Genomic DNA, 15,665 nt, shown 5'->3' on the forward strand with positions numbered 1-15,665 from the left:
GTTCTTATCAGCCACAAAAGCACCAAAACATTATAATGCACCTCACCTCTCAGTTTACACATAGAGGCTTGCACCGCATTTTTCTAAAGTGTTCCAACAGATATGACGCAGTGAAAATACAGTGCAAGGAAATAAGTGTGCAGTGAAGAAACTGAATTCTTAACTTAAAATCTGGTTTCAAAACTTGCATTGAAATTAGTGTTTAATGTCCATGACCATCCGTGACGTGCTCCAGGCTTCATAATCTGCTCCAAGCTTCCTGAACTCTACCTTCCGCCAAAAAAAAAACACCATTCTGTTACAAAATCCCCCCAAAACAATTACCAATCAATGTTGTGCAATACAGTTGTAGAGCTATTTCAGTTCACAGAAAAGGATTATAGTAATTCTGTGATTTGGCATTATCAGGGGCCAAATGGATCAGATTTTATTTTGGTCTTTTCTCCTGTAATAATGCTACAATAGAGGAATAGCAACAAAGCTATTGTTGCATAAGAGATTAGTTCTGCAATATGGTTATGGATGGAGTCTTTGTGTTCAACCAAGAGCACTTCACAAAAACACTGACCAAGAAATGCTCTTAGACAAGTGAATACACAACAAGAATGTGGTACAACATTTTTTGCAAGAAATTGATGCTGATTTCTTCAATTTCCCTAATAATCTTACAGTGCATGATTCTGAACTCAATGGCTTACATGCTTACAAATACACAGGTATATGTAGACATTTACACCAAATTTACCTGACTGTCAAAGTAATAACAGTTAGAAATGCAAAAATGGAACTTTATGATATAAAAACATAAGGCTACCAATATACTGAATCAGAAAGCTACTATGCAGATCTCTATCAAATCTTAGACATATACCAGACAAGAGATTTGGAGGGTTACAGTCAGGAAAAGTGAATATATTGCAATTCCTTAACATGTCTTTGGCAGGAACCGCTGCTCTTAATACTGCTGTTGATCTTCAATCAGATTCACTTTATCTGAAAGTGCATCTAGTGAACAGACAGTCAAGGAAATCATAATTTTTAACATTACAGTAATTAACAGTTAATTACGACAGCAGGAAATTATAGAAATATCAACTGTAAATCTGAGACTCAACAAGTGTAATCAAAAGTACAAATGTGAAGAATAAAATCATTGTAAAGCTTCCAATATTACATTTTTAAATGAAAATCAAATACTTCTATCACATAATATTCACAATAAGAGTCTCACAATAAAACTGTAGATCATCCCAGGCCGCAGCTTCTGAGATGCAAAAAGGATATGTTTTCTGCTCAGCTCCTGGATAGCTGACTGTACTTTTTTCTGGAACACAATCTGAGCTTCACACATGCAGGCATCTTGGGTTATTTCACCTCTCATTTCCTCTGAAAGAGTGAGAAGAGATATGGAGAAGGTCGAAGCATGTGAGTGAGGTTTCACCATGTTTAGTGTAGCTTCTTTACTATACTTAAAATGGTTGTTCGGTAGAAAAAAGCAACACAGCTCATTAATCTCTTTACAGATTAGACAGTAGCAGCGGACATTTTTTGTAACACCCATGCAGAGTGGATGTTCAATATGACCCTTTTCTTATAAAACTATTTTTTTTGTTTCAAACCAAAAAAATCATCACAATTGACATTGATTCAACAGTAGAGCTGAGATATTGCAATCACTTTTTACTTTTGTGATTGATGTTAGAAAATATTTTTTAAATGTTTTAGTCACGTCAATTAGTAAATCACAATTTAGGAAGATGTATTAGGTCAGGTGTCATAAGCTTAAGACACATGTAAATCACTTAAGCACTCACATATGTGTTATATACAAAATCACTGAAAAGATACAGTCATAACAGACAACAGGCAAATCAACATTTTTTTGGGTCCTTTTGGACCAAAGTTGTGGTGAGGTCATCCCTTTGTGTCATTTCTTTCACAAGCACAGTTCACTTAATGTTCTACAAACTGTGCTGTGAAAGGCTGGAACCAGAAGTTGTGCTGTATGTCTTATTGCTGGACACTGTAGCTCTGGTTGCTGTCAACTACAGACTTTTCCACCACTGGAGAATGCAAAAACAAAGACATAAAAGGTATTATAATTGTGACACATTAAGTTTCACATCACAATCCTCAACCTATTTAAAAAGGCAAATCACCCTATCATCGTAAAAGGGCTATAAACTTAACATATTTTTCATATATATCCTGATTTCCTGCAAATTTCAGTATCAAATGGTCTAGATAGCCTACAGACCATTTTGTTTGTGTAAAATATGACATGATATATATGAATTCTATATTGAAACAGGGAGCTCACCTTAAATCATCTTGTGTAGTTTAGGATGGTTTCAGAATTGCTCTTGTCCAATGAGGCACATGGACCAACTGCTCTTCAAGTATTATTGAAATAGAGTTCAAGGAGTCCCCGGGGAAGCTGTTGCAACTTTGGCTGATACAGTTGTTTTGGGGACTCATGGAAACCATGTCCATGTATGTCAAAGCTCTTGGTAGGTCAGTACCAGTCTGGCACATTTGCTCAGTCAGGCTGGGCTCAATACTTCTTGCAGTAGATATTAATACTTTGTAGCTCAGGGTTTGGTGAGAAAAGCGTGGCTATGGAAACCTAACACAGACAACCTACAGTTCAGCACACTGGCACAATTATGTATGTAAAAAAAAAAGCAAATTCTTACGTGAGCATGTTCTCTGGTCTGCATTCAACACATATCCCATATGACAGTTGCAGTTGTAGGAATCCCCATTGTTGATACAAATATGTTGGCAGTTATGTCCTTGAGCACATGCATCCGAGCCTGAAAAGAGACACTCCCACATCTATAAGACCTTGTAACTCATTGAGCAAACTAATCATACATGTGTATATCATAATACATGTGCCTCTGTAGTTATTGGAAATGTTATAGAATGACACAATAAATAACAAATATCTTGCGCTAATGTAAAAATGTTGAAAGGCAGAATTTTCTTACGTGAGCATGTTTTCCTATCCATGTTAAGGACATATCCCACTCGACACTTGCAGATGAATGAGTTCCCCTTGTTGAAACATATGTGCTGGCAATCATGTCCCTGGGCACATGCATCCAATCCCGGAACTGAAAAGAAAAGCTCACACCTCAATGACTCAATCTTTGACATCAAAAACATTCACTAGGCTTTTTGGGGATTATTCGGTCAAAGTTCCCTTGAAAAGAGGTGGATCCTACAACCATGTCACCCATACATTCAAACATACCAAGTCTCCCATGTCTCACTTACACAGACCTAAGTTTTGAACAGCTCAATTCAATGTAGATTGAAGGATGTTTGGTGTTTTCATAAGAGAGACTGCCTTTACATCCAACAAAGACTCCTACTGTCTAGATGGAAGCTCTAATATTGAATTGAACCAGTCCTGCTTAGATACTTTGAAACCCCAAAAGTCAGGCTATGTGGAATACCTGGCATAATGAAACAATTCAGGTTCTTACGTGAGCATGTTTTCTGGTCTGCATTCAATACATATCCCACTCGACACTTGCAGGTATACGAGTCATCATTGTTGACACAAATGTGCTGGCAGTCATGTCCCTGGGCACATGCATCTGAACCTGAAAAGAAAAACCTCCACATCTAACTGACTAAGTCTATCAGTCAATTACCCCTTTATCTCTTATGAACCCTCTGACTATTGCCATTTGCTCAATTTCTCTAAATGTATCACACTGAGGTTGATCAGGCTGACCTCAAGCACTGGGCTAAACTAACAAGAAACAAAACTATTTAGGCATTACTTTTTATTGTTCCAGTCTAGGAAATAACAGTGACATCCCAAGAAAATTGATAGGAAGCTCCAATTCCTTACGTGAGCATGTTTTCTTATCAGGATTCAACACGTATCCCATTTGACACTTGCAGATGTCAGAGTCATCAGTGCTGACACAAATATGTTGGCAGTCATGTCCCTGGGCACATGTATCTGAACCTGGAAAGAAGCACCCCCACATCTAACTATCAGTCAAAGAACCTTTAATAATTAATAAAACCTTTGATAACAAACCTTGAGGCAAAACCTTCAGCACATTGCAAAGAAAGGTCTAAGTTCTTACGTGAGCATGTTTTCTGATCTGGATTCAACATATATCCCACTCGACACTTGCAGATGTACGAGTCATCATTGTTGATACAAATGTGCTGGCAATCATTTCCATGGGCACATTGGTCAGAAACTAGAAAAAGAGACATGGACATCAAATGTCCAAATGCGTTACAACATCATACATGCAGAGATTGGACTGTTGGAGCCTCTCTCTGGCCATTGCTCCTTTTATAACTGACGACATCTGTCTCCTATGTGTCCAACTTATTCTGGCAAACCAAAATCTGCTGGCAGTCATATCCAAGGGTATTAATCTGAACCTGAAAAGAAACCTTCCACATCTGACTGACATAATCTATCGTATCAGGGCCATTGTGAACCATACAACTATGAAAAGAAACACTTTCACATCTGACTGACAGACCCCCGTTTCCCTTCTCTTCTATTTCATGCAACAAAATAACAGTGAGATCCCAAGTAAATCAGTTAGAAAGGTCAAAGTTCTTACGTGAGCATGCTTTCTTATCTGGATTCAACACATATCCCATTCGACACTTGCAGACGTACGAGTCCTCAGTACTGACACATATATGTTGGCAGTCATGTCCCTGGGTACACGTATCTGAAACTGAAAAGAGACACTCCCACATCTAACTATGACAATCAGTCAAAGAGGCCCTTAGTAAGAAATAGACCCTTGGATGGGGGATCGTGATCAAGCACAGATAATGATTTTAATGCAAACCCTGAACACTTAAAAATATCTCAAAGAAATGTCCGAGTTCTTACGTGAGCACGTTTTCTTATCTGCATTCAACACATATCCCATTCGACACTTGCAGATGTACGAGTCGTCAGTACTGACACACATATGTTGGCAGTCATGTCCCTGGGCACACGTATTTGAACCTGAAAAGAAACACTCCAACATCTAACTGACAATCAGTCAAATAACCTTTAGTAAGTAATAACACCTATGATGGGGTATTGCGGTCAAGCACTGCTAATGAATCTCAAAGCTTCAGCACATTTGAAAAAAAAGGTCTGTAAGTTCTTACGTGAGCACGTTTTCTTATCTGGATTCAACACATATCCCACTTGACACTCACAGATGTACGAGTCATCATTGTTTATACAAATGTGCTGGCAATCATTTCCATGGACACATGGATCAGAACCTGCAAAGAGACATGGACATCAAAAGTCCACATGTGTTATGACATCATACATGCAGAGTTAGGACTGTTATAGCCTCAGTCTGGCCATTGCTCCTTTACCAGTTGATGCAAACTGTCTTCCAACATCAAAATTATTCAGACAAACACAAAGTTGCTGGGAGTCTTGCTCATGGTTAAATGCATCCAAACCTGAAAAGAAACACTCCCACGTCTGACTGACCTACTCTGTCATCTCAAGGACCATTTTATCAGTTGTGAACCATATGACTGTTGTCATTTGCTTCTATTCTCTCAAAGAATCAGACTGAGGTTATTAAGCTATACTTTTCAAGCTAATTTAATCAAACAGGTCAGACAGCACTTTCTTTATACCGTCTCAGTCTACAAAATAACAGTGAGATCCTAAGAAAAATGTTTAGGAAAGTCCAAGTTCTTACGTGAACACGTTTTCTGGTCTGCATTCAACACAAATCCCATTCGACACTTGCAGGTATACGAGTCATCAGTACTGACACAAATATGTTGGCAGTCATGTTCCTGGGCACATGTATCAGAACCTGAAAAGAAACACTCCCACATCTAACTAGGACAGTCAGTCAAATCCTCACAAAGTCACAAAACCTATGATGGGGAGTTGTGGTAAAGCACTCATAAGGAATCTTGCAGCAAACCCTTCAGCACAATTCAAAGAAAGTGAATAAGTTCTCACGTGAGCATGTTTTCTTATCTGGATTCAACACATATCCCACTTGACACTTGCAGATGTACGAGTCATCATTGTTTATACAAATGTGCTGGCAGTCATTTCCAAGGGCACATGGATCTGAACCTGAGGAGAGACATGGACATCAAAAGTCCAGATGAGTTATAACATTATCGATACAGAGATTGGACTGTAGGAGCCTCAGTCTTGCCATTCCTCCTTTTAAAGTAGATGCTATCTGTCTTCAGTGTGTCGGACACATTCATGCTAACACAAATTTGCTGACAGTCTTGCTCATGGGGACAAGCATCTGAACCTGAAAAGAAACACTTTCACATTTGACTGATTTAGTCTATAATCTCATAGACCTCTTTATCTATTGTGAACAATATGAGTATCGCCATTTGCTCCATTTCTCTCAATGCATCCAACTGAGGTTGATATGAGTCAGCTCAATTCACCCGGCAAATTTAATCAAACAAGTTAGATATTACTGTTCCATTCTATGAAATAAGAGTGAGATCCTAAATAAATCGCTTTAAAAGGTTCAAGTTCTTACGTGAGCATGTTTTCTCATCTGGATTCAACACATATCCCATTCGACACTTGCAGATGTACGAGTCATCAGTTGTCACACAAATATGTTGGCAGTCATGTCCCTGGGCACACGTATCTGAACCTGAAAAGAAACACTCCGACATCTAACTATGACAAACAGTCAAAAATGCCCGTAATAAGCAATAGAACCTATGATGGGGGATTGTGATCAAGCACTGGTAATAACCCCTTTTGAAGCAAACCCTGAACAATTCTACACATCTTAAAGAGATGTCCAAGTTCTTACGTGAGCATGTTTTCTTATCTGCATTCAACACATATCCCATTCGACACTTGCAGATGTACGAGTCATCAGTACTGACACAAATATGTTGGCACTCATTTCCCTGGGCACACATATCTGAAGCTGAAAAGACAAATTCCAACATCTAACTCTGACAATCAGTCATGGAACCCTTAGTAAGTAATGCAATCTATAATGAGGTATCTTAGTCAAGCATTGATAATGAATCTTGAAGAAAAACCTTCAGCAAATTTCAAAGAAAGGTCTATAATTTCTTACGTGAGCACGTTTTCTTATCCGGATTCAACAGATATCCCTCATGACACTTGCAGGTGTATATGCCATCGTTGTTTATACAAATGTGCTGGCAGTCATTTCCATGGGTACATGGATCTGATCCTGAAAAGAGACACTCCTATTCATAAATGACTTAACAATAAAATTTGTCAGGAAGCACTTACTCTGCCGGACTTTACTCCCAACTTCCTGCTGATTCAAAATAATTGACATACGTACATACTGTATAAATGTATATGTAGAGCAGGTGTACAATTTAGGTCCTTACGTGAGCATGTTTTCTGGTCTGCATTCAGCATATATCCCTCATAACACTTGCAAAAGTAAGAATCACCATTTGCATCACAAATGTGCTGGCAGTCATGTCCGTGGTCACATATATCCAAACCTGAAATGAAACACTTCCAGCTGACACTGTCAATCACTACTAACTACTACACGATTTAAAGCCAAATTCTTAAAGCATTTTTCTGTCATTATCCAAGCATCTCCATTTCTTTAGTAAAACCAATGACACTGCACTAAGGCATGCGGATCATAATGTCCAAGGTCTTACTTGAGCATGTTTTTTGGTCGGCATTCAACACATATCCCAATCGACACTTGCAGATAAAAGAGTCCTCATTGTTTTCACAAATGTGTTGGCAGTCATGTCCATGGGCACATTGATCAAAACCTATAAAAAGAGACAGATCCACATGAAACTAATATCTCAGTCAGGTGAGCTTGGTCTGTTCCCAGCTCCATTCCTCTTTTTTTGTGAATCAGCCTCCAAAGTCTATGAGAATTCACTTCCCTGCACGTTTCAGAATAATCCAAATCCAAACAGCAACCACCACAACTGAAACTGAGGCCAATGTGGAAGGGCCATTTCTTCAGTGTTTTCTATGATGGCACCAAATTTCTACTGGAAGGGGTCCAGCTTCTTATGAGGTTAAGTTATTGGTTTGTACAGGCTATCCCATTCCACATTCACACAGTTGTACGAATCATTGTGCTGACACAACTGTGCTAGTGGTCATGTCCCTGGGAACACGTATCCAAACATGACAAGAAAAAATGTACTGACACGAATCTCTCATCATGCTCTTATTATGGAGCTTTTGATAAGAGGTCAATGTTCCAGCTCTCAGTCAAGCGACAGGATACGGTGACTGACCTGCTTTTGCTTTATAGCTATATGAAAGGTTGCAGCTGTACTTGAAAAAACTGAATTATTTAAAGCTTTGAAGCCATAAAAGATTGTTTTAAATCATCATACAAAACACATATACAGTATCTGTGGAACTGGCATGAAAAACAAACAAGCAAAAAGCAAATCTCATCAGAAATATTGTGTTCTCACGTGAGCATGTTTTCTGGTCTGCATTCAACAAATATCCCACTTGACACTTGCAGATGTACGAGTCATCACTGTTTAGACAAATGTGCTAGCAGTCATGTCCATGGGCACATGGATCAGAGCCTGAAAAGAGATACTCACATCTCCCCACATCTGACTGATACAGCTTTCTAGAGGTAACAGTTGTGGAGGCCTTTGATCGCCCATTACTTTTAGAACTTGGGCCTCTCATCAACCAGGGCCTTCATCATGTCCTACTTATTTCATTTGAGCTCAATAGTGCCCTAATTTATTTAGGTGAACACAAATCATTGCTTAAAAGAGACATTATGCAGTCTGACCACGAAATGCTTCACTAACTGATGTTCAAAAGCATATGAAGTTGGATTTATACGGCTCACTTTAAATTCTAATATCAATGTTTAACAAACTAGACATTTCTACCTCTTTTCCCATCCTATTTCCAAACCAATACTTTTTCAACCATGTTTTTTCAGATCATGCACAAACAAATAGGGATTTCAAGACACTGCGAGACTGGACAAAAAGATAAGATACAAAGATAAAGTCTCTTACGTGAGCATGTTTTCTTGTCCGGGTTCAAGACGTAGCCCGAGCGACACTTGCAGTTGTACCAGTCGCCGTTGTTGACACAAATATGCTGGCAATCGTGTCCCAGAGCACATGCATCAGAACCTGAAAAGATACATTCCAGTGTCTGATTGGCTTATTGTCTCGCTGAATCATTGTTGTTACAGGTTAGTAACTTGTGATTAAACATTAATTAATTGTGCATTGTTTTTATTTTACGTAGCCACATGCAGATTAGTTTGCTTGATCTCTGTGCTTCAGCTATTGCAGTGTTGTAGTGATTTTATGTTGTTTGTTTCAATTCCTGTATTATTTGTGAAGGAAGAGATTAAGTGATTTATCACCTTGAAATGTTAAACAGGCCTTTGAATTTTAGTCACCTGAATATGTATCCATTTTAAGGTTCATGCAGCACAGACCATGCATACACGAAATCGAATGCAGGTAACATTCTTTCACAATAACACAGAAACGTACTTTACTAGTGACGTCACTTTTGTGGACGACAGAAGTGAAACACAGAGGTCAGTTGAGCTCATTCTTCAGGCTCAAGCTGTTATTCAAAAGCAAAGTTTTGAATTTAACTGACTGGAGGCTAGTCATGATTTCAAAATGCTGTGCCATGAGTTTGACACCAGCGAGAAGGTTATTTTAAAGTTGGTTGGCGAAATGTAAACAATGATAATTTCAAATCCAATCTTAACTTAAGTAAAATTTAAGTAAAAACAAAAGTACCGGTCCCAGGAAAGTCATGGTGGGAATTTGTTTTGTCCCACTAAGTAGCTGTTTGCACCCCTGATCTAAATGTTTTTGTGTTGATACCACAAATTAGAAATAACTTGTTAACTACGCTTTAAATGTCCTGGTAGGCAGTTTTTCTTACCTTCAAACAGATCCAAGTAAGTTCTGCCCCTCTCGTTTCCAGTGTCTGTGCTAAGCTAGGCTAATTGGCTGTTTGCTCAGGCTTCATATTGAATGGACTGACATGAGAGGGATGTACATTCTTCTCATTTAAATTTCATGCTGGAAAGCAAATAAGCTTTGTATGTCTGCTTTCTTTTAATTTTAAATAGTGCAGTGCTTGTTCTAAACCTGCCTGATTTGAATTAGCTATTTCTTTCCTTGTCTTCTTGGTCTGTGTTAAAGCTTTAGCGCTACTTCAGAATTATTCCTTGTTATTAGTGAGTCTTTGTCCAATAGTTCTACAATATACTGTCACTTTTTATTGTTTGTGTGCTGGACGTTGTCTGCAGAGCTTTTTATAAAAATTCTATTGTAAAGAGTGAAGTTAGAAAACTTTGTGCTCATCCTAACTGGTTTGTCTACAATAAAGATTGATCTAGAGATAAAACAATGGTTCTGCATCCATTCAGAGGGTAATACTGTATATCCAATTAGATAATGGAATGTTTTCTTAAAAATTACTTGAATTAAAATGTTCCACTCAATTAGCCTACATTTGGGTCCTATTCAGCACAAGCTGAATTAGTTTTTGCCTTGCAGGATAAGTGGCCGTTAATATTGGCAGAAGCCTAAAGTGTAGACCTGGGCAGCTAAGCATATTTTCTGGTAACTGAGCGGAGCGCACGGCATGAGGCATAAAATACAGCGCAGTGTGCAAAGAGCAGCGCGCTTCCTGTGAAAAGTACAGGCAGCATCATTTTAGGTTTCTACCATTTTAAAGTATTTTTGTATTTAAAATTTTGCTCTGAGTCAGAGTCTACCAGTGATCAGAGGGTTGTCTTCTTCTTTGGGTAGGTTAGTACATCCACTTCAACTATTGTACATTTTTAATGCTGACTGCATTAATAATAAACTAATTTTTTTACTGTCTGCATGGCAACAGTTAGTAGAAACCATTTTTTGGGAAATGCACACACAAACAGTGACGGTAAATAAAATCTACAATGTCTATAGAAGACCAAAGAAGAGGACTGTTTACTTTAGAATGGAGATTCCCTCTATGGTGCTGCCCATAAAATCACAGGTTAGTTTAAAAAGATGCATCTGACATACCGTTGTTTCCTTTATCGTCATTTTCATTATTTATCCCATTAAGGTCTTTTCTGCCATAATCATCAATTCCACCATTTAATGGAGTGTCCGCACTCCCGTTATCATCATCCTTACCACACAAGGTTTCCCTAAATTTGGAAGTTAGCTTCTCTATGACACCATAGGTCTCGACATAGAAGACATGGTCATCATATGGGGGGCTGGCCATGAGGCGGAGGGACATCATATCAGCTCTGTCCACTCCCACTGCGTAGATCTCAATCCCAGATGCACGAGCTGCGGCTGACACTTCGTCCACCTTGTCCTGGGGCCTCCCGTCCGTCACTATGAAGGCCACTTTGGCAATGTTCAAGGAACTAGCCCGGGCCCCTGCCTCCACAGTGAATGCTTTCTCCATAGCAGTCTTTATGGCCATGCCTGTCATGGTGCCTGAGGCGAGGGGCTCGACTCGGGCCAGTGCCTGCTTTAGGGCAAACTTGTCAAAATACGTCTTCAGCAGGAACTCGATCTGCACTGTGCTGGCATAATTGACGAGGCCAACTCTGGTGGCATCGTACCCGATCTCCAAGCTGTCCACCATGTCTTCCAAGAAGTCCTTGGCCTTCTCAAACTCAGCCGGACGTACACTGCGGGAGCTGTCTATGATAAAGACCAGGTCTATGGGCCGATTTCTGCAGTTGGATCTTGTTGCTGTAAAATATAACCATTTAAAATGGAATGCAAAAGGGTATTTTTCAATGATTTTGCAATTCATTGTACAAAATCTCCTGATATTCTCCCATAGGTTACTAAGTTGTGCCCACGATAGTTTCTTCAGCTCTGAAGCTGCACTATAGCTGAAGTGTGCTGCAAACATTGAACTAAACTATAGTGGCTACAGAGATACTGTGCCAAAATAAGGACTATAAAAACTGTGTCTCTCTTTGTTTGAGAATAATCTATATTTATGTTTCATAATTTCTTAATTACCCGAAGCAACTTTTTCTGCATTTTGCTCGGGAAAAAGAAAATTCCAATTTCTATATATCGGAAATTATGCATGCTGATATTTTTTTTCTAATTGATTTGACTAAATGCTAAAATAACATGAGCAATGATAAACAATGCTTATGATTCACTATTAAGGCTGAGGTGTCCAAATGTAGATCACCTTAAATTCCCGTTTAACTCAAATATTCTGTCATTTGAAAATACACCTTTAAGCTTCCTTCTAAAACATCAATAAAATCAACCTTGAAAAGAAATAATATTTGAATTAGAACATGTTAGTTTTTGGCATCTAGGCTCCTCCTTCATCCATCACTTCCCTGGATATGATTACATAGAGATGATGGGAGTGATGAGCAATTGGCATCATCATGAGATCAAACAATTTTTTATGAATTCAACTTAATACCAGTGGACTTTTCTTATATCTTATGCCACCTAATGAAAGACAATCTTTTTTGAAAAAACAACATTATATTTAATTATATGAATCAGGAAGCACAATCCACAACCCCAAAGCTGTCATTTTGGGAGCAACATTACAGCGTGTTAGTTGTATGGCTACCTGCAGCAGTTCTGATGGATGCAGCAGAGACACTCAAGTCTTTAGCAGGCTGCCGGGATGTGAATGGTGCAGGATTGAGTTGCAACGGTGAGGGCAGCTCGCTCTTTGGCAGAAGGTGATCGGCAGGCTGATAGCGAGACCTGGAATTACTGCTGCCAGCTTTGCCAGGGGGAAGGAAAAAAAGAATTAGAGCAGAGGCTTAAGAGCCCACTGGCAGACATGCATGAATGATAATTAGCTTAATAACGTTGTTGATGGAGGGAAAGGAGTGTGCAGTAAGAGTTCACACACACAAACGTTTGTACTTCTATCTTAGTGAGAACACTCAATCTTAACCTAAACCTAATTCTAACCTTAACACTAAAACCAATTCTTGACCCTCAAACAGTCCAGGACCAGCCAAAATGTCCTCACTTTCCAAAAATGTCCTCACTCTGTAAGGTCTATGCTTAAAATGATCCTCACAAAGATATAAGAACAAGAGCACACACACACATATATATTGTTATATTTTTGCCCAATTCTAGGCTGCTGCTGTTCTGAAGATATTTCCAGAAATGACAATATTCCATCTTTTGTATCATTAACAATAAAAGTACTAATGAAATATTAATGATGTGCAACTGCATTTATTATTCTAAAAACACGTTCAAATTACAATCTGCTCAAAGTTTTTCTTACGTTTTGTGATTAGTTAGGTATTATAACACCTTTCTGTTCTGGTAAAAAATTAGCAAGTAGATGTGTTTCCATCCCTTGGTATAGTAGATTATAGTAGAATTTATTTGAATATGCATACTAATAATAATGGGTGAAACATAGTAAAGTTACCCAAGCCAGAACAAACTCATAAAACAGATTAACATCTCAACATCACGCATTCAGGTGGATGTAGTCCTTAACATGCAGTCTACTAACCTGCCCTGTCACTCCTCCATCTCTCCTGCGCCTGGAGGCTGCTGACACCTGGCCGGACACTCTGCTGCTGCTGGAAGCCTCGGTCAGTGTAATCACTTTCAGCGCTTAGGGCTTCGTCAGAGATTTGCTCAGCAGATTTGATATCTTCAAACCACTGAGAAACCCTTGCGTGTACTTGCGGGGACGCTCGTGGGATTAGAGGACTACCTGAGTGGATCTGTCGGTGCTGGGCCCGAAGCTGTGGGAAAACTCCCAGAGCCCCTGATGCCAGAGAGCCGATGAAGCAGATCAGTCCCCACATTAATGAAGTCATGTTGCCTGTACACAGTTTCCTCCTGTGGGTGCCCGCTGGTTCTCCAACACTACACTGTTGAATGCAGCCTACTTATACCCTCTGCTCCACGGCCCACAAGGCGTGGGGAGCAAGAGGCCCAATCCACAGATAGTAAGAGGAAGGAGTTGCTCCAGTGAGGCTGGTTTCACTGCAGCAACAATTGCATTACTTTTCTGTAATGCCTATATTTAGTGGTGGAATGTATCTAAGGCGGCTATGTTTACTTAAGTACTCTATTCTTAATTATAGTTTTGAGATTTTCTACTTCTACTTCAATAGATTTCTGTGGCAAATTTTGTACATTTTAAAAACTCTATATTTACATAATGCTCTGCTATTAGTTAGTCAGCAGTAATTTAGTTCCTCAACCATGAAAACATTAAAGAAAAACCTCAAGATAAAGCTTTTGAATGCAGTTTGCTGCTTCACATACACTTTTTCTTTTGATACATTTTGCTGATGATGTCAAAAGACTTGTCTCATCCTAATTATTCATGTGTTATTTATGATAAATTGTAAAGTGTCCTTTGGTGTCTTGAAGGCATCGTGAAATACAATTATTTTTCATTATTATTTAGTAAAGTTCCACATCTCAATACTTTTCCACCACTGACTCAATCACTTTTCCTGTTAATGTTTTATTTATTTGAATCCTTCTTAAGAAGATAAACAGATTAACATTTTTGTAATAAGTTTTATAAGTCTGACCTCTACTGACATAATAAGCTATAAATATTCAAGAAATGGCTTTGAGGTAGATGAATAATTAATGACAGTGCAGAAAATAATATCGAAACCAAGGCCCACTTAATTAGTTCTGTAGTTTTTGACCATATCACATTTATTTTTGCTCAGTTCTCAAACTTCTCGTCTAATTTAGGACTTCTGAATTTATTAACCTTTTATGTAGAAATTAATTTGGAAATAATTATGTATCAACAGCAGTATCTCTATGGTGAGTGAATAAATGACATGTAGTTCCTTTTTACGAAAAACAATTTCTATTTTTTGAAATACAATGTGAGTGCAGTTACTTTGTAGTATGCTGCCCTCTCGTGGCCTGTAGTGCAAACTGTGTTCCAGAGGTCACTGGTCTGAATAGAGGAGACATTGCTTGATTCAAAATAAAACATAGAAAACTGCTTTGTCCAAAACAGTTTATCGGCTGAATATGGAAGATCGGAAAAAATAATCTTCTCCTTTGAACAATTCAAATCACCTTGTTGTTCTCATGTAATCAGGTGTGTTAGGACATTTTTGTAAGAGTGTTTTGCATCAAGTTACAAATTCTGTCTGACAATGCAAATGGTCCTGTTTTACTTGTCACAAAGGGAAGTTATATGTTTGTGTGTATATATATATATATATATATATATATATATATATATATATATATATATATTGTGTTCATTTGTCACCATCCTGAATGTATCTGCTATGAAAACACACACAAATTTGTTCAAAACGGATCCCAAAAACACTTTATGAGTCTCAGGGGTAAACAGAGTTGCAGCTAAATTCAATACAAGTAAAGCAACTAGTGACTCCTTCTTCAAATGTTAAAAAACATCAGAAAACATAAAATGCCTCCATCCTGCTCCTGTGGTGTCATCCAAATGTCTGTAAGCCCCGACATTCAGATTTGACTTGAAATGGCGTCATTTACACTATGTTTTTAGTCTAAAACTCTGCTAGCGGAAGTAGCAATGCTAGCAGAAGTAGCGAAGCTAGCAGAAGTAGGGTTGCTAGCAGAAGTAGCGTTGCTAGCAAAAGTAGCTATGCCAAAGACAA

General features: G+C 38.5%; 1 protein-coding gene across 2 annotated transcripts; it reads right to left on the minus strand.

Annotated features, from left to right (window-relative positions):
* Positions 1-75: 75 nt before the first annotated feature.
* Positions 76-13,885, minus strand: LOC117756179 (matrilin-3-like). 2 transcript variants are annotated; one of them, XM_034576560.1, is made up of 17 exons: positions 13,541-13,885; positions 12,623-12,781; positions 11,071-11,760; positions 9,040-9,159; positions 7,678-7,797; positions 7,390-7,509; positions 6,828-6,947; positions 6,543-6,662; positions 4,892-5,011; positions 4,611-4,730; positions 4,113-4,232; positions 3,869-3,988; positions 3,495-3,614; positions 2,994-3,119; positions 2,697-2,816; positions 1,285-1,386; positions 76-1,008 (listed from the first exon to the last, which is right to left on the minus strand). In XM_034576560.1, the coding sequence occupies exons 1-17, from the start codon at positions 13,851-13,853 to the stop codon at positions 956-958; spliced, it is 2,763 nt and encodes a 920-aa protein (XP_034432451.1). In that variant the 5' UTR covers positions 13,854-13,885; the 3' UTR covers positions 76-955. The 2 variants fall into 2 exon arrangements, with proteins under 2 accessions (XP_034432451.1, XP_034432452.1); XM_034576561.1 differs by lacking the exons at positions 4,611-4,730; positions 4,892-5,011; positions 6,543-6,662; ... (1 more) ...; positions 7,390-7,509; positions 7,678-7,797 and adding an exon at positions 5,161-5,280.
* Between the last annotated feature and the right edge of the window lie 1,780 nt (positions 13,886-15,665).

This window comes from Hippoglossus hippoglossus, chromosome 22 (assembly GCF_009819705.1).
Source record: "Hippoglossus hippoglossus isolate fHipHip1 chromosome 22, fHipHip1.pri, whole genome shotgun sequence".
Lineage (NCBI taxonomy): Eukaryota > Metazoa > Chordata > Actinopteri > Pleuronectiformes > Pleuronectidae > Hippoglossus > Hippoglossus hippoglossus.